Raw genomic sequence first — 14,083 nt, 5'->3', positions numbered from 1 at the left:
GGAGCGAGAGGTGGGAGGGGCCGGGCCGGCCATCCGCGGAGAGCAGAGTCAGCGCGAGCAGACGGATGGCCATTGCACTCACACCGCGTAGTAAAATCCACTCCTCCCAATCATCCCAATCATCACCAGCCGTGCCTTATTCCGTCATGTAATGTGGGCATTATAAGCTTTGTATTGAAAACTTCTAACTAAAAAGTGGCAGCTGGCACGCCTAAAAATAGACGCAGGTTATTTTTTAATAGTCTAAATAAAACCCCTCCGATTTAATTTCCTATAGTCTAAAAAGCGCTCAACCGCACGCATAGTTTTCCCGAGCGCGAGGAATTTTTTTGTGCTAAATAATGTTTATGCAGTATAAGAATTCCTATTAATCCTGGGTTGTTCTTTTAGTGTCACTATAGTGCTTTACAATGCCAGACAACATTCAAATGCAAATTATTCACCCTCCCCAGGTGTGAATCGGCTGTTCTCACCTATACATTCAGAGGAACTGAAATGCACTTCTCCCCACTTTAAAAACCTCTTGAATCTGAGGCTCGTCTGGAGACTTTCATTGATTTCAATTTGTGTAATTTTAATCTCCTGGATTCTAGATTCTAAAGTTGACATTGTTACCTTTTTTAATCATTGGAATGGAAGAACTTATTTTCCTTATGATAGCATAAATTGCATTGTTTTTAATCAGTCTATACACAATAATATTCTTTGGTATTTTTATTTATTTATTTTTTTTAAACGGGTATGGGGGCTATCTTGGTTCATTAATCTCCGTGCCTGGTTTAGGTTTAGTATTCAGTGCGCATCTGTTATATTACAACTATCATAACACTCAAATACCTTTTATTGGTGGTTAAGTGACTGATGTGCCTAACATTTTTCAGCTGAGCCTTTGTTTCACTGAAAACGACCGCGACACCCCTCTCTCTCTCTCACACACACACACACACACACACACACACACACACACACACACACAGAGCCGACCAAATCATTAGCACGTCCCTCCCTCAAACAGCACAGACATTTACTTACACCTGAACTGAGTTGTTTGAGTAACATGGGTCGAACCCGTTACAAATCATAACAGTCTACTGCATTTCATTCTTATAATAACGCAAAAACACAAGCGGGGCTGAAAGACCGACATCTGCTGACGCAGTAGAACGTCCTAACACTGTTTTAATGTTATGGTCATTTATTTCAGTTAATAAATCTACTATAAATTTAAAGAACACAAGAAATAAGATGACACAAATCCATACTCGCTTTTTTTCTAATTAAAAGTGATAAAATCAAAAGGCTCACTGTGAACATTTTTTGTGCTTAAATTTTATCCTAATAAGATTTGATTTAATTTGAATTTTAGAACAGTGGCAGCTGGAACACCTAAAACAGATGCAGGATTATTTTTTTATAATCTAAATAAAAATGCTTTTTTAAACGTGGGCTATTGTTATTTACATGCAATATTTGTTAATTTAATTTAAATGGGGTTTGGTCTCCGGAATGTTGAGCATCAGGATCCTCTTCTTTACTTTCCTACGTGGAATCAGCGCTTAATCGCACGCATTAAGTTTTGTAAATTCGTTTAATGTTTAATAGTAAATAATGACACCCGTTGCGCTGTACCACTGTTTGGAAAACCTTATGAAATACAAGTTTAGGACAATTATGATGATCTGCCACGGCGTGCGCGTGCGATGGGTGTACGCCCAAATCTATTATAACTACTCCCTCACTCCGTAGGCTCCCTGAATAGGCAGCAAAGGGACGGGAGCCGCCTATTTGTGCCGGCTGGCGATAATTAACGTTAATATGATCTCGGGCTTGCTCCGCATTATAAAAGCAAGGCGCGGAGGTTTGTCTGAGGTCTGGGAAGTACGTGATGTAATGGAGAATATAAAAAAAAGCATGTCAGTAGGGAGATGTGACGCGCCCGAGGGGCTTTAAACAAGGACACTAGAATTCCGCCCTTTGATCTCCGCGCTGAGGACAGCGTGAGAAAGAGCTGCGCGAGCTCCCGCGGCACCTTCACTCCCGAACCGTGCCCGCCCTCGCAGCCCCGCTGCCGAAGAGGAAAAGTGTGGTTAGGTTTTTGCGTCAGCGAGAACTCGCGCCGGCCATCGACAGCGGGAGAAGCGCCGTCACGAGGGAGCGTGCAGGAGCGCTGCCTCCGCGTGCTCAGTTCTGCCACTCCGCGCACCAACACTTAGCATCAGCTGTGTGCCCGCATGCCAGTGTGACACAGCCCCCGGAACTGCACATGCACAACCTTTATCCCTTTCTTTCCATTCTCCCTCCTTCAACACTTTCCTTCCCCATTTTACCTAAATAAATTACCCTTTTCCTGTAAGACCTCGCCTCGTGTCCCTGCTTTATGGTGCCGCCTGTGCAACATGGGTCGAATCCGTTACAGATCATAACAGTCTACTGCATTTCATTCTTATAATAACGCACAAACACAAGCGGGGCTGAATTTTTATGGTCATTTATTTTAGTTAATAAATCTACTATAAATTTAAAGAACACAAGATATAAGACGACACAAAACCCTACACGCGTCTTTTCTAATTACACGTGATAAAATTTAAAGGCTCACTGTGTTAACATTTATTTTGTTTAAATTTGATCCTAATAAGATTTAATTTAATTTAAATTCTACATTTGTATCGTCATTTTAGTTCTGTGATTATAAATTTGTTTAACTACAATGTTTTACTTGATTTTATCCGCTACTACGTGCAGTTCTAAAACTCTGTGTCTCATTAATCCAGCAGAGAATGAACTAAGGCATGAGGCGTCAGTCTGTAGTTATATAGCGCCACTCAACGGTAAAAGCCAGCAAACGCACAAAGCCAAACGGTACCGCCGAGCGCCGCGACGGTAGGACCTACATTCCGATTGATTAACCACTGTAGCTGCTGTGATACTACCTTTTCCAGAATCTTAGACATAAAGAGGAGGTTTGACATCGGCCTGTAATTGGAAAGCTGACAGGGGTATATATGCTTATAAATGCTTAAAAAGTGAAAATCTCACCTGTCTGTTCGCGTAGAGGAAAACACGTCGTTTTGCAGTGTAATTTTTAATTCAATTAAATTTTATTTGTATAGCCCTTTTAACGATTTACATCATCACAAAGCAGCTTTACACAATCAAAATAATTTTCCGTCTTTGATTCTCATAAAATGGCGCCGATCTAAATGAGCTGAAAAGTGATCATTGTGCTCACCAACTGCGCATGTGCAGATTTTTATCCACCTACTGACCAATGTGCGGTACTGCAGAAGCAACACAACTCTGTTGCATTGATTTTAAATAACTGAGCTGTGTAAATTTAAAGAATTACTTTGTTTTTAAATTCTGTCAACACAACTATTTTAATTTCAATGCACAAAAGAAATTTAATTAATTAATTTAAACATAATTAAATTTTTTGGATCAACAAAATGCCATGTTTCATTTTTTTTTTAAATGTGGGAAAAACCTCAGCTAAACTGTAATGGTTAACCCCTAGAGAGTGCCAAAGCGTCTAGTTTGTTCTTTTCCGTTTGTAGTTTTGTTTAGGTTGGACTTCGTGTCCCAGACTGCACCTCGGTCAGGTGACGTAAGGATTCACCTGAACTGAGGTAAGCCAATTAAGTTTATTATAAATAGCCTGACTGGAGCGCAGTCAGGCGTCGAGCTTTTGTTGTTGTTGTTTGTTATAAGATTTATGTCAGTGTTGGTTTTTATTAAAGGTTTAAAGCTTCACAACGTGCTCTAAAGTAAAGAGCTTAGATTTTATTTTGTGTTTTGCCTTGTTAATAAAAAACGTAATTGAAATGCCAGCTCGCCTCCTGCACTTATGCCATACCACGCAATCACCGACTGAGGAATCATGACATAAATGAGCTCAGCTGTGACACGATATTATTGTATAAACATATTGAATTACTGTCTAAATTAGTTTTTATCATGTTTTGAACTCAGGTTAAAGAGTGAAAACAGTGTGTTAACATGTTTAAGAAGTGCTGTAGATACACAGAGTACTGCTCAGGGTTACGTGTGAGTGAGAAAAAATTCTTACAGTAACATGATGGTTAATTGTGGACCGAATCACTCAACAAATCTCCTGCCTAAATTAGTTTTTGATCTCTCTCTCTCTCTCTCTCTCTCTCTCTCTCATGTAATAGCCTTCTTGTTATTCATTCCTACTTATCTTCCTCTTATCTTTCTTATTTTATCTACTCTCTTTTTTACTTCCTTTACTTAATTCTCTTTTTCAGATATGTATTTGCTTTTCCTCTAATTTTAATTTCAAGTAAACCCTGACATACCATACCAGACACCCCTCTACCAAGGTATGACAATGACCAGCATCAGGAAATGTTGCCTCTTACTCAAATCAAATAATCTTACAGAGACTCCACAATAATCATGTTTCGGGGGAGATTATCACACATTGAAAATCTTGGATTACAAAAATAATTCGTTCTGGAGGCAGGGTCGTATTTCAAAACACTCGTAAATCATAAGAAATAATGGAAACTCAAACTATTTGTTCCACAGAACAAAAAAAATAAATACATGAAATAATTATTACATAATATAAGAAAGTAAAAATAAAACAAATTAACCTGCACTTTACCCTTAGAAAAAGCACTTTAAAAAACCAAAAATAAATCCCGACAGATAAGTATTTCTTTTCTTGCCCGCAGGCGCTGTGTATGTTTGTGTGTGTGTGTGTGTGTGTGTGTGTGTGTGTGTGTGTGTGTGTGTGTGTGTGTGTGTGTGTGTTTGTGTGTGTGTGTGTGTGTTTTGTGTTAAGTTGTGGTCCCCTGTCCCTCTTCTCATTTTACACAGTAACCCTTCCTCATCTCTTATTTGAGTTTATTATATTATCACTGCTGTAAAGGCAAAAAGAGGAGTGGTGTGTGTGTAAAGGCGAGAGGAGGAGGCTCAGATGTGATCACGTGACGCTCGGCGTGAAAAAAAAGAAGCACATGCGTGATACATGATACTTGGTGCTTGTAAACCAAGACTTGTTTGTTTTCCAAGTCAAAATTTATAAAAAATCTTTGCTCGTCTTGTGGAACACTCGCAAAACGTGTTACTCGCAATCCGAGGTTTTACTGTATATATCTGCATCTACCAGATTAACGGCAATGGCCTGCAACTATTTAAACAATGTTTTTTTTAGCATTGATTATTATACCTGCATAGGCAATTATGTGCACCACTACTGTAGCTAGCTGGGAGACGACAGCAGCTGTTTTATGCAATCTGAAGATGTGTATTGTATGTGTCTGCTCACCAAGATGGCGCCGGTGAGGTCGGCTGCTGTCACGACTGCACCGACCTATTTTACTTTGTTTTCATCTTTTAAGTTATTTTTCAGTGATTTTAAACCAACCAATTCATCACCATTGAGTACATTAGGTATGATAGAGACACTCTTGTTTCTATTGATATACAAGGTACTCACAATTCAACGTTTTTAACACCGGATCCAAGCTGGCCGGTTGAGATCCTGAGGCAGAACAAAGGATGCGACGCAAAGCGGCGACCCCAAGGGACACGAGCCAGGACGCTGCACTTATTGTGGTGGGGGACTTTAACAGTGCAAACCTTAAATGCGCAGCGCAGAACTTTTATTAGCATACCTGCCCCAACAGGGGCGAAAGGACACTGGACCCCTGTTACATGACAGTCAAGGATGGCTCCAAGGCACAAGAACGGAAGTTCCGGTTCAGAGGGAGGTCGCGCCCTGGATGGACCAATCGGTGGCCGCGTTACAGGAGGCACTTGATGACGCAGACTAAAACCATCCGCGACGCTCTGAGATCTCCCACCACTGCCTACAACGCGGGACTTGCGTCGGGGGACATGGATCCGTACAAGGCTGCATCATATAACGTCCGGAAGGCGGTGAAAGAAGCGAAGCAGCGCTACGGAAGGAAACTAGAGTCACAACTCCAACAGAGTGACTCCAGGAGCCTGTGGCAGGGACTAAGGACAATAACGGATTATAAAGCACCAACATCTGGTATGACGAATGTGGACGTGACTCTGGCAGATAAGCTGAACACATTCTATGCTCGCTTCAAAGCTGCAGCTAAAGACGCTAGCGATGCTAATGCTAATAGCAATGTTCTGGATTGTTTTTTAAAAATTCCTTAAAATGAAGTTCTTTCTTTTCATAGCACTTTTCTTTTATGAGCACCACTCTCAAACTTCATTTAGTCCAACATTTTGACCTACTGTAGCTAGCCAAAGATGTCTGTCACTCACATTTCAATATGTCACACACCGAAACTATTCCTACCTTCATGATACAGGCTGCTGTATTATGGTGCTCACGCGAGTCATTTGTAAAATGGATCAATCAGCAGCCACAAACATGAACAAGTGATGGATATAAAATCTGTTTATTTATTGTTTTTTTATTATTATTATTGACTCATGATAGTCCCCTGGCCCTGGGATTTCAGTCCAGGTAAATCTGTGCAATAAGCTGTCCTTGAGTATCTATAAAAAATTAACCAGACAGGTTCCGAATTAGACCCACAGTGTTAAATTATGAAACTAAAAATGATCACATGAAAGTATTTAACATTTATAATCTTTCACTATTTCCGATCATACATCTGATCATACAGAGACCCAGATTATCATACATCTGGCAGTACTGTGGGCTTACCTTAAATATTATCCTAAGCAGCTTGAGGGATTCTGGGTACCTCCCGCTGTTTGCTGGAAACAGCACATGTATTATAATAATAATTATTATTATTACTATTATTATTATTATTATTATAATTGAATGTGACTGATTAGGAGGGTTTTGACCGTGAGGAGAAGACTCGTACATAAACATATAGTTGGAGTCTGGGACAAAACAAGGGTCAATCATTTCCTTAACCAATACCTCACTTCACTCCTTGGGACCAAACCTCTCGAACTCTACATGGTTCTATAGCTGCCCACCCTTTACTGTTGAGTACAGGAGCATAAGTGCTTAAAATGCTGTATATTTAAACACATTATAGGTACATTAATAAAAGCAGTATGACCTGGGGAGGTTGATCTTGAGCTGAGTGTGGAGCTGTCTGTGGGCTCATCTGCCTCACCTGTAGCTTGTAGTTTTAACTAAAAGTGTCTGTGGCATGATGATGAATAGTGTTTGTAAAGTATCTCCTGCAGGTGAAGACACTGAGGTGAGGTTATTCCAGGGCAGTATTTTCCCCATTGCCTGGAGACGGTTGGCACTGTTGTGATGTGGATGATGTAATGTGGCCAGATCCAAACACAAGTGGAATCCATAATCATCCACCAGATACCTTTAAATCCCTTACTGCACTACTCTTTTGTGTACCATTACACTATAATTTAGTTGTAAATGTTTTGCAATTCTCTGAGTTTACAATAACACATGTAAAGGGTCTGGCAGACAAGAACCAGATGTCACGATCACAAACTGTCTTTTTATAAAGCACACTTTAATGCAGCTCAAAAGTATGTAGTCTTAGTGTAGTTATGATCATTAAAAGCAAGGTGGTTTTGAAGGCGCCCAGGGGAATGGGTCCACAGGTCAAAGTTCAGGTGGAGTGATGTCCTCTGTGTGGCCCTGAGGTGCAGGAAGCTGATGACACACAGCTCTGAGCAGGTGGCCCGAGGCAGGCAGAGAAAGTGGAGAGTGTGTGAGAGCGTGAGTCCGGCAGCTTCCTTCTTAGCGAAATAGGCTCTTAGAGCATTGAGTCTGTGGAGACAGGAGATACATGTAAGTAAACACAAAGATAATCCCTACTCACTGGGTGGAAGCGGAGAGGCCCTTCAATGGGTCACAAGCTGTGGGAACATGGCGACCTCTGATTGTCCTCCAGCCCAGATGAGTTAAGGTGGCCCACACCCTTGTTAGGCACACACTGGTTGTAGGTGTGTTTCCGTAGCTTACAGTGAGTGTGTCACTTTTTCTATGCATACTTGCACACTTTTATAGTTCTTACACTTGCATACTTGCACACCATTATAGTTCTATTATATTTTCAGGTTCTATTTTTTCTAGTTAAATTTTTATTTAAATTTTCTATCATATTTTTTCTATTGATATTTATTACTTATAAGTTTTAATTTCTCTTTTTATGGTCACTGGCGGTCGTGTAAGCATTTCACTACATTTCGTACTGTGTATGACTGTGTATGTGACAAATAAAATTTGAATTTGAATAAAATTTGAATTTGAATTTGAATAATGTGTGTGTGCAAACAGCGACTGTCCTGAACATTAGCCCGCCATCACACATTATACATTGTACTTTGTGTTTTGTTGTTGTTGTTGTTGTTGTATTAAAAAACCCAGTGATGGTGAAAAAGATTTTTTGAGGTTTTTAAGGTCAATAAAGTTTGAATAGATGTACTGTAGTGAAACATCTTAGACGTTACTCTGTAAGAGGGAATATACAATTGAGTTATGAGGAGGTGCTTCAATAAGGCACCACTGAATATGTTATTAAGTGTGGGAGCACCAACAGGGGGGTATTCCAGAAAGCTTGGTTAACTTACCATTTGGTTAATCTTAACCTCTGGGTTGATTAACCCCAAACCCGCATACCGCGAGTATGTCGGTTCCAAAACACCTGATAAGAGTAAGTTTCATCAACCCTCTACTGGTTACCCAGAGTTAGTGCGCGTGCACGGTGCATTCATAAAGACAATAGATCACAGATTTCACGAGTCAAAATGGAAAATCAAAGTGAAAAAAAAGAAAGCGGCGTACTTCACAGGTTTTAATGCGCGCATATGAGAAATTCAAGCCTATAATAATGAAATAAAGCAATACGGCTGCATCGGCTAAAGAAAGAGAGCCGGCATGGCAAAAAATAAAAGACAGAGTAAATGCGTGAGTGTATTAAATTGCAAATTTAACATCGCCTCCCCTTTTATTATAATACAAAAAAATTTAACATCCCTTCCGCATCCTTTTGGCTGTTAAATGAAAGCCTTTACTTTTCCTGCCATTCATTTCTTTAGGTTAAAATACCAATGTATATTGACTAGGAATTTATGGTTTCTTATTTAATAAGGTGTAATCCTTCTGGAGCCAGAAGCCAAGTGAAAATGAAACACAAAAACGTTCTGCAAAAAGGTAATATTTGATTACACGATCACTGAACTATTTATTTAACATGATTTAGTATAGGCCTATTCTTTCTGTCATGGAGTTACAGTAATAGAAAGAAGGCTGAAGCCCGTCTAACCTTTTTACATTAGAGTAACAAACTGTCATTGTGCTTTCACAGTACATACCTGGGGATTTACCCACGGATGAAGGTCCTTTAACCTCAACGCACAATCTAATCAATGTAAGAATTTGTGTGCAGTTGTCCATATTTTAATTTTATTGTCTGACTGAATTTTATTTATTTAATTATTTTTAATAATAAATCCTAGTTTCCTTCCTAGTTGCCAGCAAAGGAGCTGTATAAGGTCCATCTTCAAAAACAAATAAGAAAAAGTGACATGGAGATGGACCTTATACAGCTTCAAATGGAAGAAAAAAGGCTATCCATTAAAAAAGCAACACTAGAAATTAAATTACTGGAGCGTTACCTTAAGGTGAGAACTTTAGGTGCGTATATTAATCTGTTGCATGTTAAAAGTGTTGTGTATATAAAGCAATGTCATTAAAAAAAAAACACATTTTATTTCATTTTACTTTCATTATTTTTCAGGAAATAAAGAAATGAACTGAGCAGCAGACCAGTGCAAACAATTTAATAAAAGTAATTTTGACAAATCCTGTCTTCCATCACTTCCATGTTGTGTGCAAAAATCTGTAAAGGTTCCTCTGGGCCTCTTCTTCAATACAAGGAGGGTGGCTCTCTCCTCTTATAGTGGCAATGTTGTGCAGCACAACACAAGCCACTATGATGTCGCATGCCCTCTCTGGACTGACTCAGAGCCCACGCAGACACTGAAACCTAGACTTGAGGATCCCTATGGTCATCTCCACCTCGGCCCGTGTTCGGCTGTGAGCCAGGTTAAAGCGTGTCTGTGGTCCAGGATCAGGTTCAGGGTAGGGGGTCATTAAATAGGACAGACAAGGGTGTCCTCTGTCCCCCAGCAAGTAACCATTGTACTGTCCTGTAATGATTCAAGTGTACAATACTAATATATATTAAAAAAAAAAAAAAAAAAAGTTGAATACAGCAAAACATACCCTGCTGAAATGTCTAGCATAATGATGACTTGTGGAGAATTCTGGCATCATGCACAGATCCTGGCCATTTTGCATCATCATTAGTAATGATGTGAGTTGCCTAACATATTTAAAAAGTAATAAGTTTAAGGACTTTAGCAAGGCAAAAAATTAAGCACACAATATTAGGTTGTTACCTGTACATTGCTACTATGAATAAATTTCCTATTAACATCGTCTCCCTCATTTATTGAAGGAGGTTTAATAGGAATGTGGGTGCCATCAATCCACCCAATTACATCTGAAATAGAAAGTCATATATGGAAGGATCGAGTGTGTGTGTGTGCAGGATGAATACATGTATACAGTAGATATAAATAGTATGACTACATATTAAATATGCGTAATCGATTTTACTATAAAGGACAAACCTGCCACTCTGTGGAATTCCTCTAATAACATGCAGAGGTTTATGTCCAGGGAACTGTACACGTGTGTGTAAGAAGTGTTTAAGTGCCAGACATACAGTTGCCTTTCCCATATGCTCAAAAAAATTTTGCATATGTACAAAAATGCCGTTATAAATATAATAAATATGCGGTTTCAAGAGATGTGTTAAGTAAATTAACGATTCCATTGAACACCAATAACGCTCTTTCAAATAATCATTAGGAAATTAAAAAACATCAATACGCGGTCTTATAACTCTCTCCCGGCGAAAAAAACTTGTATAATTTGTGCCTCCACGTCCACGGGATCATCATCAAAAGTGCGCGCCATGCTAAATAACCTTCTGAAACAAACTTACCCTGGAACATAACCTCCTACCGAGCAGGTTATCTTCAGAGAGTAAGTTGCTATGGTTACATACATACCCAGAAAGTTACCTCCGTTTTTGGAACCGAAAGTTGAGGTTAATCACTAACTTACCCTCAAACTTATCCGGGTATGTCACATAACCTGCTTTCTGGAATACCCCCTGGAATGAGAGGGGAGCGTTGGGCCGTGGAGTGATTGTGGACATGTTGGTGAGGATTAATTGGTAAGCGTGAGCACTTTGCAGCACTAAGGTAAGGGCGCTTCTACACCACATTAAATTCTGTTAAATCTCACAACTAAAAGGAGAATGTATTTTACCACAGCGTGGAGGCGGGGCTTATAGCAGTATGTGACGCCTTACTTCTTATTTTCCCCCCAACAAAAGGTAATCTCAAAACATGTGCTCTTATCCCATCTTTCTCTTGTGCAGTGTTTATTATTTTTCTTTTGCTTTCTTCTTTTCAAGTTCTCTTTCCTTAGTGCATTTGTGTAACCACCAACTTATTATTTATTAATTTTTCCTTAACACTGTGTCGTTTACTCAGGTGACATTGAACATCCTGCAGCACGGTCCTTTGCCAAATGACTGATATTTAACATCTAGAAGATTCGGTTAGTAACTTTAACGTGCACTTTAGTTCCGTGTGACTGGGCGGTGTATGATTGGTCAGAGTTTGATGAAGACCTTGTGTGATTAGTCAAACGATCTGCACTGTTGTTGTAACACTGAGCTTCTTAACTGTGTTGTGTTTTAACAACTCTATACAGAAAATCACTTGTTACTGGTGGGAAAATGAAGAAATGTTCAGTTAAATGTCAGTCTCTGCTCAATTATTTTCCTGAGCAATTTACTTTTAATTTTAAAGATTTCTTTTGGTAAATCATGTGTTCAACAAAAAAATATAAATATGAAAATATGTGTGTGTGTGTGTGTGTGTGTGTGTGTGTGTGTGTGTGTGTGTGTGTGTGTGTGTGTGTGATTGTGCTGTATCACATCCTCCCCCTCAGCACCTGCAGTCGCTCCCAGCTGCAGCAGTGCTTCTCTGTGCTCTCTCACTCACCCAGGTTTTTGTACCACGCTCTAACACTGTGTGAACACATCACTACTACTGATATAATGCCAACTCTGACAGTAGTAATCTCCTGCATCTTCAGTCTGGACTCCTCTGATGGTCAGAGTGAAGTCAGTACCAGATCCACTGCCACTGAAACGAGCTGGAGTCCCTGACTGTAAGCTATTAATATTGTAGATCAAGAGTTTAGGAGCTTCTCCAGATTTCTGCAGGTACCAGTGGAGGTTGCTAGTGGAGCTGCTGGTTCTACAGTTGATGGTGGCAGTGTTTCCTGGAGCAACAGTTTGCACTGAAGGAGTCTGAGTCACAGTCACCTGACCTCTGGATCCTGAAGAGGAACATAGATTGTGTTTCTATGCTGTAAAGTGCTGTAGAATTAGTATGAAATGAAGTGTGTGAGGCTGTGAGTTGATGTTAAACTCTCACCTTGAGTCCAGAGGGCCAGTGTGCAGATGAAGACGTTGATCAAAGTCATGGTTGCTGTGGGTGAAGTTGCTGAGCAGCAGCTCTCAGTCATGAAGTGTTAAAGTCACAGGGCTATAAACACTCACAGAGCACTGAAGCATGGGCTGCTAATGCAAAGTGTGTGTGTGTGTGTGTGTGTGTGTGTGTGTGTGTGTGTGTGTGTGTGTGTGTGTGTGTGTGTGTAAGTGTGTGTGTGTGTGCGTGTGTGTGTGTGTGTGTGTGTGTGTGTGTGTGCACTGCAGTGTGATGGAGGTTTTTGTACGATGGTTTTATTAGAATGTATCACTGTGGAGGACTTTTGGTGGAGGCTCCAAACTCATCATCAACAGTAAGTGTGTTTTCTTCTTTTAAATCAAATCCATATAGAGATTTACTAATTGTGGAAATAATTCAGCTTAAAACAAACAGATTATACATGTTTATTATTGTATAATTGGTGTTTATTGTGCATTATTTTGCTCTGATGAGGAATACATTTCAATTATTGATGTTAAATATGTAATAATTAAACACTGGCTATATATTCCACATGCAATAACTCTTCAGTTACTCTATAACTACTAAATAATTAACTAAAAATAAATTTAATAAATATAGTGTGTGCTGATGTAAAATCGAGATGAAAGCTGCTGTGTGTGTTTGTGTTAAACAATGAATATTTCTGTAATCAGCTACATTTGTATTTGCTGCAGTTAAATATGCTGAAGGTTTGAACTATAAATTAATAACACTTGTTATGTAAAGTAATTTTTCCCAGATAAATGACAGTGTGGAACATGTGTGTTTTGTCTCTGCACTGAAACTGATGTTAAATAATAAAGTCCTCAATGAAACTCAGTTACTCTTTTTTAAACTTAATTACTCTGTAAGATCAGTCAGTTCCTCAAAGATACAAACATATATTATAATTATGTGTAAATGAGATGTATATGATATTCATAATGTATATGTGTTTCTCTTCCCTAGCGGGTCCCACAGCTCCCTCTGTGTCTCTGCTCCCTCCGTCCCCTCTGCAGCTGTCTGAGGGATCGGCCTCGCTGCTCTGCCTGCTGTCTGGCTACTCTCCACAGGGGGCGCTGGTGAGCTGGACAGTGGACGGCTCAGAGGTGAAGAACGGGGTTCTGACCAGCGCAGAAGAAGAGAAGAACAGCCGTTACAGCCGCAGCAGCACCCTGACCCTCAGCAAAGACCTCTGGGAAAAGGGGGAGGAGTTCAGCTGTAAGGTCTCCCATAACAACGTCAATCATCCAGTCACGTTCAGAAAGAGTCAGTGTGAAGACTAGTGGATCCAAGATAGAGTTTAACATAGAGCTGCTTATGATCATCTACAATAGAGTTTCAATTCTACACAATGCTGACATTTCTGTCTTTACTCTCTTCACTGTCCTGTTGCTCTTCCTGTAGTTTTTGCTGAAATAAAGCTGAGTTTTGGACGTTGTCTGTTCTTTTATTGGAGTTAATAGTAATGATCAGTGTGATGAGAGAGTGGGATTAGCTGTAGATTCAGTGCTGTGTGTTGTGCTTCAGTGAGTTTGACTGAAGGAAG

At 39.7% G+C, this 14,083-nt stretch overlaps 1 long non-coding RNA gene and 1 gene segment (V, D, J or C); one reads left to right on the top strand and one right to left on the bottom strand.

Moving 5' to 3' along the window:
• Positions 1 to 12,080: 12,080 nt before the first annotated feature.
• Positions 12,081 to 12,547, bottom strand: LOC128534706 (Ig kappa chain V-VI region J539-like). The segment is given in 2 exon segments: positions 12,081 to 12,400; positions 12,499 to 12,547. Coding segments are annotated over 2 exon segments (369 nt in total).
• Positions 12,548 to 12,827: 280 nt separating this feature from the next.
• Positions 12,828 to 13,970, top strand: LOC128534608 (uncharacterized). Its single transcript, XR_008361502.1, has 2 exons — positions 12,828 to 12,865; positions 13,504 to 13,970. It is a non-coding gene; the product is annotated as an uncharacterized LOC128534608 (long non-coding RNA).
• Positions 13,971 to 14,083: the final 113 nt, after the last annotated feature.

The sequence above is a fragment of the Clarias gariepinus genome, chromosome 12 (genome assembly GCF_024256425.1).
Source record: "Clarias gariepinus isolate MV-2021 ecotype Netherlands chromosome 12, CGAR_prim_01v2, whole genome shotgun sequence".
NCBI classification, from domain to species: domain Eukaryota; kingdom Metazoa; phylum Chordata; class Actinopteri; order Siluriformes; family Clariidae; genus Clarias; species Clarias gariepinus.
Note: the sequence above shows the minus strand (reverse complement) of the source record. Positions and strands in the feature narration are given on the sequence as shown.